General features: G+C 35.6%; 1 protein-coding gene across 17 annotated transcripts in view; it reads right to left on the bottom strand.

The window, feature by feature from the left end:
- NRXN1 (neurexin 1) overlaps nucleotides 1-18,091 on the bottom strand; it is a 1,136,941-nt gene that overhangs the window by 1,101,003 nt on the left and 17,847 nt on the right. Inside the window, exon 2 of one of the 17 annotated variants that reach the window (XM_045885018.2) lies at nucleotides 6,622-6,627. The exons of the other annotated variants lie outside the window; for them this stretch is intronic. Coding sequence (XP_045740974.1) covers nucleotides 6,622-6,627 — 6 coding nt within the window. The remainder of the gene's footprint in view (nucleotides 1-6,621; nucleotides 6,628-18,091) is intronic. 17 annotated transcript variants of the gene reach the window in all.

Genomic DNA, 18,091 nt, shown 5'->3' with positions numbered 1-18,091 from the left:
TGTAAGCGATCAAAAAGGATTGATTTTAGAGGCCAAGCTCTCCTCGATATTCTATTCAATTCAGAAAATCCGTAAGTCTAAATGTGGATACCTACTATTGAAATCTTCATACACTAACTCAAGTCTATCCAGGGAACTGAGATAGTTCTGATGCAACAGTGATTTGTGGGATATGGATTCTTCCATAAGCGTCAGTCGTATCTCTAATATGCAGCTGAGAGAAATAATGCACATGAGTTCCATCTATTCCTTCCCTGTAGCCTGCAACACTGATGAATATCCCAGTGACATACCTAAATCAGCTAATTCCTGATCGCTCTCTTTTTTATGGCATTGGTTCCCATTTAACAACTCATCTGGTAAAGCACCCAGATTGAAATAATACAGATTTCTTTTAACAGAAACTATTTGTATTTCTTTTCTCCCCAAAGGAACACTTGATGAGGTGAACAATATGGTTTCATGCCTTTCATTACTATGACAATGTGGACAATCAAAAATGCCAAGTCGCGGGGTACCCAGGTGGCTCAGTCAGTTAAGTGTCCAACTCTTGATTTCGGCTCAGGTCATGATCTCAGGGTCATGAAATGGAGCCCCAGGTGGGGCTCCACACTGGGCATGAAGCCTGCTTAAGATTCTCTCTCTCCTTCTCCCTCTGCCCACCCCCACTCCCTCTCAATCAATCAATCAATCAATCAATCAATAAATCATTAACCACTTAAAAAAAATGTCAAGTCAAAAGATTCTCACCAACAAGAGGATTCTTTGAAAAATGAGTGTCACGATATACGAGCCTTAAACCAAACTGAGAGAAGGTTAACAGTGACTCCATATTCCCTGCCCTGTTTAATTTCGTATTACTTATGGTCTATAAACCAATGCAGCCACAATGTGTATCGAGATACCATTCACTGAGATAAGTTATAATTCATGAAGTAGCAGAGTATTCCAAAAAGCTCCAGGCAGGGAATCAAAGCACAAGCTTTAGCAGCAGCTACACCTGATTTGCAAATGTTTTTGCTCCCCTTTATTAGCTGTGTGAGGTTGCCTAAGTTATGTATCCTGTCTAAAATGTTAGTTTTCCCTTCTGCAAAATGGGCGCAACAACAGTATCTACTCCATTAGGTTGCTGTGAGGATTAGATTATCCATGCAAATTCTCACCACAGTGGCTGATAAATAGTAAGCACCCAACACACACAGATTATTTTCATTAACATTTCTGTTGCCCCAGTTTCCTACCTTTCCCTCTTTGTAACACCCGCCCTCCTTGTCTTTCAATTTCTTTCTCTTATTTTTTTCACCTTTTCTTCCCTTTCTCTTTCACCTGTTTTTCTTTTTCTCAAAACTCAGGAACTCAGGTCCTCAGAGAATTCTTTTTTTTTTTTTATTCAGTGCTTCTAAGACATTATCAAATTATGCTAATTTTTCCTAATTGGAGGGATGGTCAGTAAAACTTAAGCATCTCAGAAATAGAATATTTTGAAATTTGCAAAGTTTTGGTTGCAATGTCCCCAGCTCTTCTTACACTTTTTAAATCTAGCTTCAAAAAACATGCATAAGGAACACTTCAAATGCTCTTTTGAATTCTCCGCCCCTTACCTTACTAAGGAAGAATACTTAGGGAAACACTGCTCTGCAGAGTACAGAGGGAAATCTGGGGATACTTTTTTTTTTTTTTTGTCATCAAACAGAGACAGGGACTTCGACTTCTCTTATCTCTCCTCTCCATTCTTAATACTTTTCCAATTTAGATTTGGACCCACATTCATCTCTGCATCCATTTTAAAAATGCGATTTCTGCTCTCCCAACTCAATAAGCCAACACCCTCTAACTTTCTTTTTCTCTTGCCAGTTCTTCCCCGGATCTCATGCCTGCATGCTGGCCAAAGTGCTGAGAGTGTCATAAAGAACAAGTTTTCCCAGGCTGACAGCTCAACATTTCTCAAATCCTCGACTTCTCTGTATAAATGGAGATAGCAGAGAACAGTAGTAGGGAAAATATGCACTTTGGGGAATCCAAGAGAACTGGGTCTGTGTTCTGGATCTATCATCATTCATGTGTTTATTTACTCTTTTCTTCATGTATTCATACATTCATTCGGCAAAATATTTCTTGACAATCTGCTGTGTGTACCATACTAGAACCTGGAAATACATTAGTTAACAAGACAGACTTAGCTTTTTCTCTCAAAGAAAGAGCAGGTTTTTTGTTGTCCTGAGTAAGCTTTAAGCATCGGGAAAGAAATTCTCAGCTCACACACTTACTGAACATGATAATTAAGGGCCAGATGCCAAGACATACACAAATATTTATAATTTTTTAACAAGGAGGGGAATGGGATATTCCTTTTGACCTTCTCTCCTCCACTTTCTGCAAAATGTGACCTCCTAAATAATTTATCTCTATGGGTGAAAAGAAAAGTCCAGCTGCAGCATCTCACTGACACGGATGCTTGTGAGAACGGAGAGTTGATTATAACAGGAAGCCTAGGCAAACCAGCTTTCCATTGCGTGTTCTTGATAATCAATTCAAAACTAGGGTATTATTGCAATAGCTTCTGAATAAACTTTCAGCAGAACATGCTCCCTTTCAAAATATCTTCACTCCTATACTAATGCTTTGCCTGTTCTTTCTAGTTCTCATTCATTCATACATCCCCTTTCCACATGTCAATGAAATCTTTGCACTTCAAGGAGAAAGATTTGGAAAAAGAGTACCAGAAAATAGTTTGGCATTAACTACAGACTAAATTTCCAGAACACAGATTCTCTAATGTCTTAGAAATGTGATCCAATGGGCACATTCTTTTGAGATAAAAATAGGTTGACAATAAAAAGTATTAAAAGATGCCAAAGCAATACAAGATTTTTATTGTTAATTTCATTCTTGTGATTTTCATTTCAATAAAGAACGGATCCCAACTGAAATGCTTTCCCATCTGGTGGCTGCTCTGGAATTTCTGCCACGACTTTCTAGACATTTTATCTACTTTTATTTATATCATAAATGGCTAAAAAGGAAAAGTCTGTATCAAGAGTGTGCATGTATGAATCTTTCAGCATAAAAGCTTAAGACATAGTCCAAAAGAGGATAGGATAATACTTCAGAACCTGACCAGTTTTCTCTCCATCTCCATGAGGAACTGCCACCAAATCAATTGACAGAGAGAGGGAGGGAGAGAAAAAGAGAAAATGAATAAACTTCACTACTATTTGACAAAGTTCTTCTCAACAAGATGTCAGCTTTTATTCTATATACTTACAACCAGAAACTGCTCAATATCTGAATCTAATCTTTTAACCAAATAATAACAATATGAGCAGACACCTAGGGCAGATTTAGGTACCCATCAATAATTACTATTTTGTTTCATACTACACACACACACACATTCTCTAAATACTAGCTAACATAACTAGTATTAAAGAGTTTGAGTGCTAAAACCACAAGTGATCTCTTTTATTCCCCAATCGAACTAGTGAAGTAGATATAAACACTATCTGCATTTATAGAAAATAAACTGAGGCTTATAGAACTTAAATAACCTTGCCCAAGGTCACACAGATAGCCAGCAACAGAAAGGATTGAAATGTAAACATTCTGTCCTCAAAGATTTCTTTAGCTATACGTGATAGGACTTTATTTTTTTTTTATTTATTTTTTTTTTAGAAGTTTTTTCTTTTTTATAAAGATTTTTATTTATTTATTCATGAGAGACAGAGAGAGAGAGAGGCAGAGGGAGAAGCAGGCTCCCAAGGAGCAGAGAGCCCGATGCGGGACTCGATCCCAGGACCCTGGGATCATGACCTGAGCCGAAGGCAGACGCTTAACCATCTGAGCCACCCAGGCGCCCTATGTGATAGGACTTTAAAAGGCTATCTCCCTCATTACCTAGCACACAGTAGGTATACAATAGAAAACATAACCTGGCACATCAGTGAAACCAAGGGCCCCAAAATAGGCTTAGTGCTTATAAAAGGCACAGTTCATTGGAGCCAGAATGCTACCTATTATAAAAATAAGCTGATGGCTAGACCTGAAAGAAATCAAAGAGGGCCCCATGAGGATTAAAGAGAAGATATAATGAAAATCAGGAAGCTGGTTTAATGAGAAAGAAATTCAATATACTTCACCTCTCCTTCAATCTTTTTGTGTTTGGTGCATTCATCTAGAAACGACTCAGTCTGTTTTCTTACTACAGCTTTCCGTTTTCACATAGCCTGATACTATTCATGTTTCTTTAGAAGCATGGGACAAGAATAGTTTATGGGGATGATTTTAAAAAGGATGGACTATTAGTAAAGACAGATGGATCAACATAACATGTGGGTTAATTGCAAATAAATATCTTTGGAAGTTATTGGCAAGCCTGTAGTTATAGCAGTATGAAACAGAATTTACCAAGTGTGTGATTTTACAGAATAACTTAATTCTTTTATGACCAAAAGCTACATGAACTAAGTCCTCTCTAATGACTTCTGAAATAACACATAAAAGAAACTCAAATACAGGGACATACAAGGAGCAGGGAGAAAAGACCATTAATAAGAAAGTATTTGAAATGTAGATATACTAATTAGTATAGTACCCTTAAGGAAAGTTAATGATAGTTATGGGAGAAAATAGTTACATATTTATTGTTTACAAGGAAAACTAATCTCAGAGTAATTGGATTGGAAGACACCATAAAGAAAGGATGCTCTAATTCCTTCATTTCCCTAAATGAAAATGGAAGCCCAGATAATGTACACCATATGCACACTTATATGGTTAGTGTAGGGCTCTTCCCACCACACACACTACCCACAAGATTTTTTTTTATTATGTTATGTTAATCACCATACATTACATCATTAGTTTTTTGGTTTTTTTTTTAAAGATTTTTATTTATTCATTTGACAGAGAGAGACAGCGAGAGAGGGAACATAAGCAGGGGGAGTGGGGGAGGGAGAAGCAGGCTTCCCGCCGAGCAGGGAGCCCGATGTGGGGCTCGATCCTAGGACCCTGGGATCATGACCTGAGCCGAAGGCAGATGCTTAACGACTGAGCCACCCAGGTGCCCCTACATCATTAGTTTTTGATGTAGTGTTCCATGATTCATTGTTTGCGTTTAACACCCAGTGCTCCATTCAGTACGTGCCCTCTTTGATACCCATCACCAGGCTAACCCATCCCCCCAACCCCCTTCCCCTCTAGAATCCTCAGTTTGTTTCTCAGAGTCCATAGTCTCTGGTTCGTCTCCCCCTAGATTTTTTATCGCATAAAAAAATATAGTACCAACTTGCTTCTTTATCTTCTGAGGCTCCTTCTGATCTTTAGATTTCTTCTTTTATATTTGTATCACCTCAGTCCTTCAAGCCTTCCCTTTATTATTCAGTGGCTGAATCTTTGTTTCAATCTAACTTTATTCTATTAATTAAGAATTAATTCTCCAACTTGTCATTATTCTTTTGAATTCTCAGACTATCACCCAAATTCTTTGTCATAATCACCACAAAAGTTGTCTGTGCACTTACAGGTCATGATAAAATATGCTTCATTCCTGTAAAATGCTATGTACATGGAATGCTAGGACAATTTTAGATTCCACACAACAAGATTGCTCCATAGAACATCTTACGATTCACAGTAAGCTCCTCAATACACTACTTGCAAAGGATTCTTCACATCAATAATTATATACAGCACATCCTTCTCTGGTCTATCTAAGCCATCCACTGGCACGAGGAAAGGTCTACTGTCATGTTGAAAAGAGAAACCCCAAGCAGCTCACAAATGTTTGTTATTTTACTGGTGCATATTTTAACCTTCACCACCTTTCCATATTCCTACCCTCAGTATTCTAACTCATCCTTCCAGAACATCCCTTTCAATTCCCAGAATATACAATAAAATCTAAAAAACAAGTTTTAAGTTTTGCTTACCATGTTCTTTGTCTGTGCTAGACACAGTTCTAAGCATTTCACACTCATCGTTTACTGCCTTGTTTCAAGATAGGGACTGTTGCTGTCTCCATGCACAGGTGAGAAGGCTGAGACGGGTTAAATAATCTGATTGTTGTTAGAGAACTGGACCTAGGCATTTTGGATTTAGAACCTGTTCTCTTAAGCACTCAGTTTCACTAATAAACATGCACAAAAACATCCATACATTTAATGAATGACACTGAGGCTAAATGCCAGCTGTAAATTTTACCTTCTGTTCTTCAAGGAATACAATCACTATAAGAAAAAAAAATACACAACTATGGAGAAATACTACATTCAAGTTCCTAAGTATACTTAATCACTAGTCAAAAACATTCAGGTTTGTACAGATCCCCGCATTTTCAGAGTTTATCAAGATTTTCCTCCACGGGGAAAAGGAACAGAGCCAGAGAAGCATAGCAGAAAAGTCTAAGCCAAAGACCTAAGCTTGTATCTATTCTTCTATGGCAAATCTCATCATATTCAGAGAAATAATTTTTAAACTGTCTCTTCCATAAAGAGTATTACTAATTTAGATGCAGTTTACTACTGGAGAATGCATTAGGTGAGTGTCATGCATCCAGGAAATGCTCAATAAATATTAACAAATAATTACCAATGCTATAGATAATATAAATTACACATGCCATACACACATCTGAGTTTTTTTAAAGGGTAAATTTAAAATAGGGTCTTAAATTACATACAAGAACACCAAATGCAAAATTAACGCCATGACAGCTACAGCAAGCACAGGATACAAAATATCCTGAACCTTTACTTGGTAACTAAATATGAACAGTGATGCAGTTATATTGGGCTTTTTATTCCTTTCTTAAAAATTCATTCTCAATATGATTTTCAGTTTTAAATACTGAAGTCACTCAAGCTTGAAAAAAGTATTTGCACTCAGTTCAAGATAAATACAGGGTAATAATCTCGAATAAAAATGATTATGGGAAAAGAAATACATTGATGGGAACATTTACTGAGGCCTAAACTATCAATCAATATGCCACTTATTATCAATTTGGGGGACAGCTACATTGCTCTAAGGGCTGACAAAAGAGCTTAAACAGGGAAATGATGAATTGTGAAGCTGATAAGGATCACAGAGGTCATTTGGTCCTACCTTCTAGTTTTCCAGATGAGAACACTGAGACACAGACAGGAATAATTACTACCCCAATGCCACCATGAATTAGTGGCAGAGAAAAGGTAAGATCTCAGAGGGGCCTACATCTGAGAGACTACATCTGAAAATGGGAGAATCTTGGAAGGTGTCACTAGATTTTAAATAAATTTTGCATCCCATCTCATAGTTTATCTTTCAGTCAAGGATAAATGCATCTGCAGACATGTCCTGGCTTATACAGAGTAGCCCAGCTCAGAGATTCACAGCAATAATTCTTGTGTGACTAAGCAAAGGCCTCAGCTACTATAACGCTCTGCATGCTTTAATCTTCTCACTGTCATCCTGGTCCAATCTCTCCCTGTAGGAAGAGCCCTTAGAGGTAATAACTTCTAGCTTTCTAAAAAATTCAGATGATTTTAGTTGATAAGCATTTAAATAGGTTATGTTCTTCTAAGTCCATACACTGGTAAATAAGGCTACTATAGGGGGAAGTCTTGGGTATGTGAAATATATATGACTCTGACAATAAATAGTGCACACGTTCTACAAGCAGATACCTTAGAAGTACTAAGTTCCTGTGACTAAACCAAAGATAGGGGAAATAAAACAATCCCTTCTCTGGAAAGATGATAAATGGGCAGTCTGTGGGAGGAAAGTGGTGGTAACATTTTTTTTAATCTGTATTTTTATGGCACAATGCCACAACTGTGTATGTACTCTGCTTAAAGAATATTCACTTGAAGGAAACTATCATCTCAAAACTTTTTTCAGGAAAAGCCTAGATAAAAATCGAACTGGGATGAGGTGGGAGAAGGTGGGCTGAATTTAGGCCCCTTGTCTAACTAGCTAAGTCATTCAGAGTAAGCATTAGACTAGTTCAAACGACCTTAAATCTTGTATGCATGTACATATTTATGTTTACATGTACATATGTATTTATTTTTCACATATTTTAATTAGTGTCAAAGATAGTAGTGATGATAGAAAACAGCCCTGGAATAAAAACCACAAAACTTCATTTGTCATTCCAAATATGCATTTACCTGGCTTCTGGTCTTCATCAAACCTACAGCTTCAGGATTCTAGAGCTAGAAAAACAAAAATCTTAGAAATTGCCCAGGGCAATTTCCTCATCTTATAGATGGAAAAACTGTGCTTATTAAGACTTTTCAAAAGCAAAATCCAGATAACTAAGTAGCCCAGCTACTAGGACTCAGTGAGGAACCACTTTAACCTCTTTCAGTATTATCTTCTACTACTTTAGAAGCTGGAAAGTTAAAACCCACCTTTCACAGATTCCCTTGATATTTAAATTCTTCACATGATCAAGGTTTTACCAAACTCACAAAAGTAGAGAGTGAGCATCATGAGTGGGCTAGTACAGAAGCGAAGTTTTTGGGTCTCTGTTAGAATTACTTAACTTGTAGGCTGCATATAGGGAAAGAAATGAATTGATGAAGATTTTCTTTTTCTCCTTTTTTATGGGATCACGAAATTGAAAAAGTTGCAACGAAACATTTGAAATATATCATTAAGTTTGTATATTGTGCACAGAAATTCATCACAATTTCTTTAAATACAGGTTTTTTAAATATTTTTTTTCAATTTGGGGACCAAATTTTCCCCAAGGAAATATCTCCAAGTTTTAAATATATAAAGGGGAAACATTTTAATTTAGACAACCTGAGCAATACTTCTGAAGACCAACATATAATGAACATAATTTCTTAAATAAAATGTGGATTGTTTACACACCTACATGTATTTTTATTATGAAGTGCTATGAAGATTTTTGAATTTTTAGAAGAGACGAAATCAAAAGGAAAGACCAGAAGAAAATGTACATTCCAGAAAGGCCAAGTCTAGTTTGGAAAATAGAAGCAGGGCTATCATCAATAACAGCCAGAGTAAGACAGACCAAAAGTTGTTTACATTTATAACTAAGGAATCTTCCCAGTCCATGAAAATTTGTTTATGTACTTCATCCCTTCCTTATTTAATCCTGCCCATTAAGTATAATGCAAACATTTTAAGTCAGGTATTTCATCCAAAAACCTCAATACATTTATTAGATATGAACAATAACTGATATGCAATAAATTGTTACTCACCAATACATATATGCACAGAGAAAACAGTAAGGTCAGATATATTTCAGCTGTGTTTAATGAATGTTCTCATTCCCAAATTAAGCCCTCCCTTGCTAACCAGAATGCCACTGCAAACAGGATGCTGAATCACAGGAGCCATTTCTCCCATAGCATCCAAGGACAATCTTTCACATTCAAATTGCCTTTTACATTAATGGACATGCTAAAAGGATTTGCATTCGGTTATTCATGAATCATATTGTTTTACTACTTCAGAGATAATGGATTGCATTCACCTCTTATCATGTTTGATTCTAATTTTCAAAAAGGAACTTTGGCTGGGCACAACTTAGATAAATGCTATTAAGTATATGATTGCATGAGGATGTGTATGTAGAGTGTTTAGAATAGGCCTGCCACACATTTAATGCTCCATTAAAAAGCTATTAACGTTACGATTAGAAAATAAATCTACAGTAAAGTGGTATTGATGACAGGAACATATTTTAATATATTGTAGATAAATTTCTGGTATTTCAAAGTATTTTACAAACTTTGGTACAATACATAAACTACCACAATGGGAACTCCTTCAAAACAAGGACTGTCTTTCCCTCACATTGTACACTATCAATACAATATATATTTGTAAAATTAATTAAGACATGAATGAATGAAATGCCATTAGCCAAGTGTTAGAAACTACCGTTCTTAGGATATAAGTGAATACAATGTGTCTGGACTAGGTAACAAGAGCAAGGGATTCCAGGAAAATTTTAAAACTAAAATTGACTAATATACCCATTATCTTGTTGAAAACATATTCTGCAAAAAGGCTTGTAGCAATAGCTTAAGTGTTGTAGCAGAGTATGCTTCCAGATGTTATAACCTGAAGAAGACTAAACCATTCTGCCAACATGCCTATAGATCCCCATCACTGGTATTACTCCTTTGTGCAACTTGCTAGCATAGGACCCAGAGTTGAAGAAGAAAGGCAAACACCACATGCTAATTCTTTAATCTGTGTTACCTTATCTTTTTTGGTCCACTATAATCATTCTCACTTATTCATTTATTTATTCAATAAATATTTATTAAGATCCTATTACAAGGCATATACAGTGGATGGATATGGCCCTTACCTTCTCTTAGCTTAGTTTGGAATAAAAGATCCCCGGGAGCGAAGGTGTCTGTGTGGGGCTGGAAGATTACAGTAGAGTAAGAGAGGTAAGACACAGTGCTTATTGCATATCTCTTAGGTGGCAAACACAGTGCTCAGCATCCCTTCTCCAGAGTCCCTTCTTTCAGGAATTGGTCCCTCCAGTCATCCAGATACTCAGGTCAATCATTTTGGAGTCATCTCTACTTATGTCCCTTTCACTTCCACCCTATTCTACATCTCATCAGCAAATTCTGTCCACTCTGCTTTCAAAGCATGTAGCAACATGAACCAGTTCATCCCACATTCTCCACTACTACTCCAGTCCATCTTCCCATCTGACCAATATGAGGTTCCTCTACACCCTCTCTTATGCCGCTACAATCTATTCTCTCTGAAGGGACTGAAACAGAAATATCATCCTCTTTTTTAAATACTTCAATGGTGTCTGGTTGGGTTTAGAATAAAATTATGTTCAAGTTCATGTTGTGGCCTGTCAAATTCTATGTAATCTGGCTCCCAGTTACCACACCAGTCTCTCTGCCGATCCCTGCTTTGCTCACTGTGTTCAATCCCTCTGGCCTCCATGCTCTCCCACGAGCATTCAAGCACATTCCCACTTCAGACCTGCTGCACTTGCAAAAGAGCATTTAACCTCAGAACTGCATGCTTCTTTCTTGTGTTTATCAGGTGTCGCCTTCTCAGAAGGCCCAACATGATTACCCTACCTAAAATCAAAATGCCCCTAATCCATTCTCTATCCCCTTAACCTGCTTTAATGCTCTTCATAGCACTTGCTGTTTTCTGACATCAGAATACATTATGTGAACATATCCATAAGAGCAGGGTTTTGTCTTTATATGGCTCAGCATCTACAACAGCACATAGCAAGAGTTAAGAACACATTTTTTTGAAGGAACAAATTATTCATTAAATCCCTACATTCTCTGAAGTTGCTAATATTATTTTACAGTCAAAAACAGTAAGATGAAAACAGATCATGCAACCATCTTTGGAAACAGTTTGAAAATATTTTGGAAATGGGGCTTTATGCTTGAGGACTAGATGCCTGTACAGGATGGAAACAATGAGGAAGGAAGTCGAAATAAGGAAGACAAGGTATTTTTTTTAATTTCCTACTTCCTTAATTTTAATACTACAAATAAATACTTTGGGAAAAATCATACCTTAATTCAGTAACTCAATTTGTTTCTTAATTTCAAGTTAAATTAAAAACCAAAAACAATGGTCATTACTTACAAAAGATGAGGAATTATGGAAAACATATAGTATCCATGACTTAATTATTCCCCCATTTTTCTGTTTCCATATCAAACACAGGCCTAACTTATGATACATTAGACCAGGCACAAATTATAATATGAAAGTAGGGCATAGAACAATACAGTTGGAACTTGCAAGGATGCAAGAACTTACAGCCAAAGGAACACTGGAAAGTATGATAAGGCCTAAAGAGGATTATAATATCTTTGGTGGATAGGTAGGTTTTGTGTTTTGTTTTAGGTGTATCCTCAGGACTCAATGAATGCTTTGGGTACTAAACAGAGTAAAGCTCAAGTCAAGTTTACTGCTTCCATATGGTTCCAAACACATATGCACAATGGTGGAATCAGTGAAAGCAAACAAACAAACAAAAGTTTAAGTCGTTTTCCTAGAAAAGGCATTGTGTTGCTGGAACTTTAATGAGCAAGAGTTCAGATGCAAGCCAGAGCAAAAAGTCAAACTTAGAACATCATTTTGTTGGTGCCTTTCCAGAACAGCAATTTGATAAAAGAGCATCTGCATGTCTTTTATCTGCAAACTTAATTTCATTATTGCACTATACTGTACTTAAAATAAAAACAGATCCACACATTTATTAAAATTGTAATGAATGAATCACTTAGGCTTTGATCTCCTATACCAGTTTTAGTAACCTCCTTTAAAGGAAGATCAATTAGACATACTTTTTTCTTCTTCTTTTTCAAATAATACTCTCAGACAGAACTTTTGAACTTTGTTTTATCAAAATTTAGGCATAGCAAACATAAGAAATAAAATAAACTATCCCCCATTCATGCATTTGATTAATACAGGCAGCATTCTTATTTCATTCTTGATATGAAAAAATAAAATTTTACATTTAATAAAATCTCCCAAATGTTGTCTGACACAGTACACTAAATAAACTCTTATGACACAACCAGAAGTTCTATTAAAATATAGTGTTTCTAGGAAAGTACTCTTTTCATCAACTGACAAGCCTTGAAATACATAAAAATACAATCTTACTCCATATTGTGAAGGTTTTGATTTATTTGCTATAGTACACCACTGCTTTTGTGTTCCAAAATACAAAGTAAGAGACTCCTATAATGACGAATTTGTTAAAATGACTTTCCATAAGAAAATCACGTTCATTTTCCAGTGCATATAAAGAGCTCTAAAAATCTCTTCTGCATACCTAGGAATGAAGCGACCCAAACAGGCTACACAGAGGTAAGAATTTTCCATAAATGTAATGAAAAGAGAACAAAAGGAGATACATCATCAGAAATATTACATCATATATATAATATACAAGATATAATTTTTGAAGTGTTATTTTCTTTGCTTTCTAAAAATGGAATGATGAAAATTATGTTGGGCTCATGTTCCTGTTCCAGCTATGAAACTAATTTTTTGACTTGGAGAGTTCTCCACCCTTTCTTTGTCTCAGTTGGTTCATCTCTAAAATCAGAGTGACTGTAGTAGATACTCTTCATGGTCACTCTTAACTCCAAAATTCTATGGATTCTGTAGTTTGGATATTTTCCATATTTTCACTGCTTAGTAAATTCTTCTTGACAAATTAATGACAAATTAATACGGAGTTCAAACATTAAAATATAGGCTCCTTCAGCTGAAGGAACTGGTGAATTTAATGATTGTTAAAAAGGAGGAGGAAGAGAGGTTTTAGATATAACTATCCAGGAGTGTCCTAAAGTTCTGCTCACTTGAGCGTCCAATATTATATGCAGCCCTCATAAAGTAAAACAACATACAAGTATAGAGGGTCTTGAAGGAACTATGAATTCCTGAATAACCATAATTTATGGGCCAGCTGTGATAACACTACTAAAGTAATGTGAGGCCTATGTTTAATTAAATTATATTTATTACTTCTGTAGCATATTCAAATCTAAAATAAAGAATACAGACTACTGAGGTCAGTGTTTCAGGTCATGTTCACATATGATTCCAATTACTCAATATTCCAGAATGAGAAGAAAATGATTAGGGATTAATTATGGTGGCTATTAAAGCTTTTCTTAAAATTTCCTTTCTAAAAAATTAATATCACTTACTCATCACAATATCCTCTTTAAAAATTGATTTATTTAGTTATAGTCTACCTCCACGTAGAATTTGGGGTGACTATACAAGACATGGACAAAATTCTAACTGAAAAAAGAAAGACTGCCCAAAATATAATCAGATAAACTAGATGTATCACAAATAAGTAACTTATTCGCCTCTTGGGTCCTCCCGTTCACGGAGCAAAATGAAAATAGATGGGCCAAACAGAAAGATGTATCTTTCTATCAAAGGTAAGAATAAAAAAGAAAGAAGGGAAGGAGGAAGAAAAAAGTTGAGTAGTAATTGTTCTTGTAACTGTTACCAAACAAGAAATGAGTTATAGAAACAAAATACCATTACTTTGCAATTTCAGCTAGTGAATGTAGTGGCAGTTCTTCTCTGCTTACCATTGCAACCATCACCTTTTTAACAATTTTAAGCTTTCTTTTCACAGAACTGCTAAAATCTAATTTTAGTAATCCCCTTTTCTCCTCGTCATCCCATCTGAATCCTAGATGGACCCTCACTTCTTGGTTTTTGAAGAAAACTTGAAAGAAACCCAGCCATTTATCAGATTTCTGGATTTGGAGGAAGGAAGCCCTGGCTCAGGGCCTGCCTAATTTTCCCACGGATGGTGGACACGTAACAGGCAAACTGCTGCTTACACACCCGCCCAGGCAAAGCCTTAGATTGGTCAAAAAAAAAAAAAAAAAAAAAAAGGCATAAATAAACAGATTCTGCTTGAGAAAGCAAAGGAAATATGCAGAGCCTAAAAAAGACACACCAGCCACTAAATAAATATTTGCTTTCAATACAGGTTATTTCTGTCTTCGGTTGCTCCGCATCCTTTCTCTCTCCATCTTGCCAGTATTTTGTATTTTCTTTGGACATGTAATTGACCTAGTTGGTATTTTATTACATGACAAATACACATATTTTAAAACTTATGAACATTTTAGAAAATTAAATTTCATGAAGGTAACTTTAAAGTACATGATTTTATAAATAAACATTTGTTAAAAAGAAATTCGGGAGTACAGCAGTTTACTGTTATTTTTTTTCCCCTCACCTATAAATTGTGATGTAAATATATTACTTGAAATTAAAGGGATATCAGAAACTGGGAGAATCACTTCTTCACCCATCTAGAGGAGTACTTATGCCAAGATAACTGGGAAGTCTGGATTAGAAGGAAAGGGTGGTTTGTAAACATGGAAACAAATCAAAGGAAGGGGTAAAGTCCTGAGGAATACTAATTTTAGAGGATGGTGAAACTTAATGAATGAATCTTGCATCAAGAGATAAAGCACAGGAATGCCTACGTGGCTCCAGTCAGCTAAGCGGCTGCCTTTGGCTCAGGTCATGATCCCAGGGTCCTGGGATCAAGACCCACATCGGGTTCCTTGCTCTGTGGGGAGCCTGCTTCTCCCTCTGCCCGCCGCTCCCCCTGCTTGTGCTCTCTCCCTCTATCTCTCTGACAAACAAATAAAATCTTTAAAAAAAAAATAAAGCATACCCAATAGTTACTAGAATATGCAAGTCTGCCTATAACAAGTTTGCAAAAATAAGCCAGTTTATTTACTGTGATATGTTCATTTTGCCACTCCTGGTTTCCTCTGATGACTCTGTTAACTCGATCTACAACCTACATCTTCCTCTGGATTTCACTGTACGTTCTCCGCTTTCATTTCCATTTCTCATTCTCTCCATCCCAAGTCAACAATTAGCCTACCCATATCCTAATCACTCAACTCTAGGCCTCTCCTTATTTCCCATGAACAAACCTACACTTTTTGTTGTGGTTCTAGATACAGTGGAAGTGGACAGTCTTCCAAACATGTACCCATCTAATGGCAGTCACAGACCTTTCTTACGAGAACCTCTTTGTTTCATTTGAGTCCACAGTTATTTATCTCCAGTTCTGCTTTCCATCCAAGATCTACCTTTGTAGTCACAGCAGTCTTTCTAAAATTACAATCTTATATTACTTCCTGTTCTTTTAACTCTACCACTGAGTAAAAAGGTTAGTTCCAAGCCCCTTAATACAGCTTATAAGATTTGCACAGCTTAGTTTGTGGTCTATATTAAACCACTTTCACCATTTTTCCTCTATGCACCATAAATTCTAAACTATTTTCAGTTCTGCAAATGAGGAACAGTCTCTTCTTGCATGCTTTCTCTTTTCCCTTCTGTTCCCTTAGTTAACTCCCATTCATATTCAAGTCTCACCTTAGCTGTCTTATCCTTTGGGAGGCCTTCTGTACCTCCTAAGTCTGAGTTTTATATGCTTTATAATTAGTGTTGGTTATTCTATATTGTAGTTGACCTTATATATTTCTATATTCACCTACAGAAATATAAACTCCATAGGAGTAGTGACCAGGCACATCTAATCACAAATATGTCCGCAGTGCCTAAGCCTAATGCCTTTAAATATCATTTAAAGTGTTATAAATGTTTAAAAATTTCCCTCTGGTGCATTGATTACCACCTTAAGACACTATAATAAGCTATAGCTATTGATCCATTTTTATTTCAGAGTTCCATTTTGTAATAAACTATATTTGTTTTGATAGGTAATTGGACATATTTTTCATATCATTATCAAAGGGTTAGTAAAAACTAGGGTTTTCTGAAGTATTTCTGGAATGCATAGACAGAAATCAAGGAAAAAATTATTGCCCAAAGAAAAACTGATGCAATATCCATTTATCAGTTTTGGAATCTAAGGAGGGCCAAAAATGTATTGCACTATAATTTCTGAATTATTTACAGAAGTTTTGGTGATACAACAGGAAAACCAGGAATATACTTTATTTAGGAGTCATAAAGAAAGAAATTTGAAATAAATGCCAAAGTCAAACTAAGTTACCTGGAAATTGTTAAGGGTGTAGGAAAAGTATGAATACATAGTTAACCACTACGCACTTAAGAGCATATTTTACCTATATCCTTTTTGTGTGTTTTACATATTATTCTCTTTTTTTATGTTTATGGAATTACTGACACCTGAGAGTTCTGAAAGGAGAAAAGAGTAATACTGTTAAATAAACATTTTCACAGAATGCATTTTTACATAAGTCTTCATTTCTTAAACTTGGTAAATTCTCAGATAAAATGTCATAAAATATATTTAACTAAAATGTGAACAAATCCTTAGAACAGTAGTCTGCAGAAGTTAGAAAAAAAATTTTCTGAGATATTTCCTTCTTTTCAATATTTGTCATCTTAGTAGGTACATCGTTTGAATGTTTTATGATGAAAAATAAGCCAAAATATCAAGGAAAAAAAAATCACAGAGTGATAAAGCCTTAAAAGAGAAAGAAACACTAGAAAACATAATTACTCTTTCACAGAGTGGAAGGAAAAAACAAAATCAGGAATATATTAATGATTAGATGAAGAAAATAAGAGTCAAAAACAAGGGACTCTATATGTATGTTGAGGTTTGCCTATAGTCTTCCTGTAAAGTCTTTGGAAACCATATCTAGAGGTTTCTTCTTGACCGTTGCCAGCAATACATCATTTAGTTGGGAAATACATTCATCCATACATAAAAGAGATGAGGAATAAAGAAAAATATGAAAGTCAAATTGGCTAAAACCAAATTCCAAATAAAAGAAATACTCTCAAAATATAAGAGGATCTCAAACGCTATATGGTCTCCAAAAAGAGGAGGTTGACTCTTGATCATTTGTATATATGACTCCACAGGACCTACACAAGCTATTCTAAAGCTGTGAGTGGTGACCGTGGAGACACAAGACACAGAGGAGAAAGCGTGGGGTTGTAGAAGCCTATGGGGTTTGAAGCCTATGTTCAGATTCTCTCCTTGCTGCTTAGACACTGTTTTTGCTAAATGCAAAACAAAAATAATAAATCTAGTTGTAGGGGTGAAAATTAAATGGGATAACATACATAAAATTGACAATACCAGTATATAATAGACAATCAGTAAATATCAATCCCTTCCTCCTCTCACACATCGCTACTCAAGGCATTTAAAAAATACATTAATTTTACTTGATATACCACATAATTTTAAATTGTGTATAAAAATCATCAGTAAATACTAAAAGTCATCAAAATAATGATAATTTCTCAATGAAGTATTTTAACTCTTTATAAGTGGTCACGGTCACAAAACATTTTGTTAGACTTTTTTAAAACGTGTACTTGGATATTTATATTTTTCAAGAGATTTGCCTTTAATTTAATAACAATATTAGGATTTTTTGTGGAGGTAAATCACATTATTGTTTTAACTTTAGTTTGTGTTTGTGTTTTTGTTTTAACTGGGAAAATCAGAGATAGACAGTGAAAGGAAACCAATGTCCAATAAGGCATAGCTAGTTGGTGGGAAAGCAAAAAAAATGCAATCCACCAATTAATCATTCTA

Source organism: Mirounga angustirostris, unplaced genomic scaffold, assembly GCF_029215605.1.
Source record: "Mirounga angustirostris isolate CCGP_5_RB_7025 unplaced genomic scaffold, mMirAng1.0.hap1 SCAF_10, whole genome shotgun sequence".
In the NCBI taxonomy this organism is placed as follows: domain Eukaryota; kingdom Metazoa; phylum Chordata; class Mammalia; order Carnivora; family Phocidae; genus Mirounga; species Mirounga angustirostris.
Note: the sequence above shows the minus strand (reverse complement) of the source record. Positions and strands in the feature narration are given on the sequence as shown.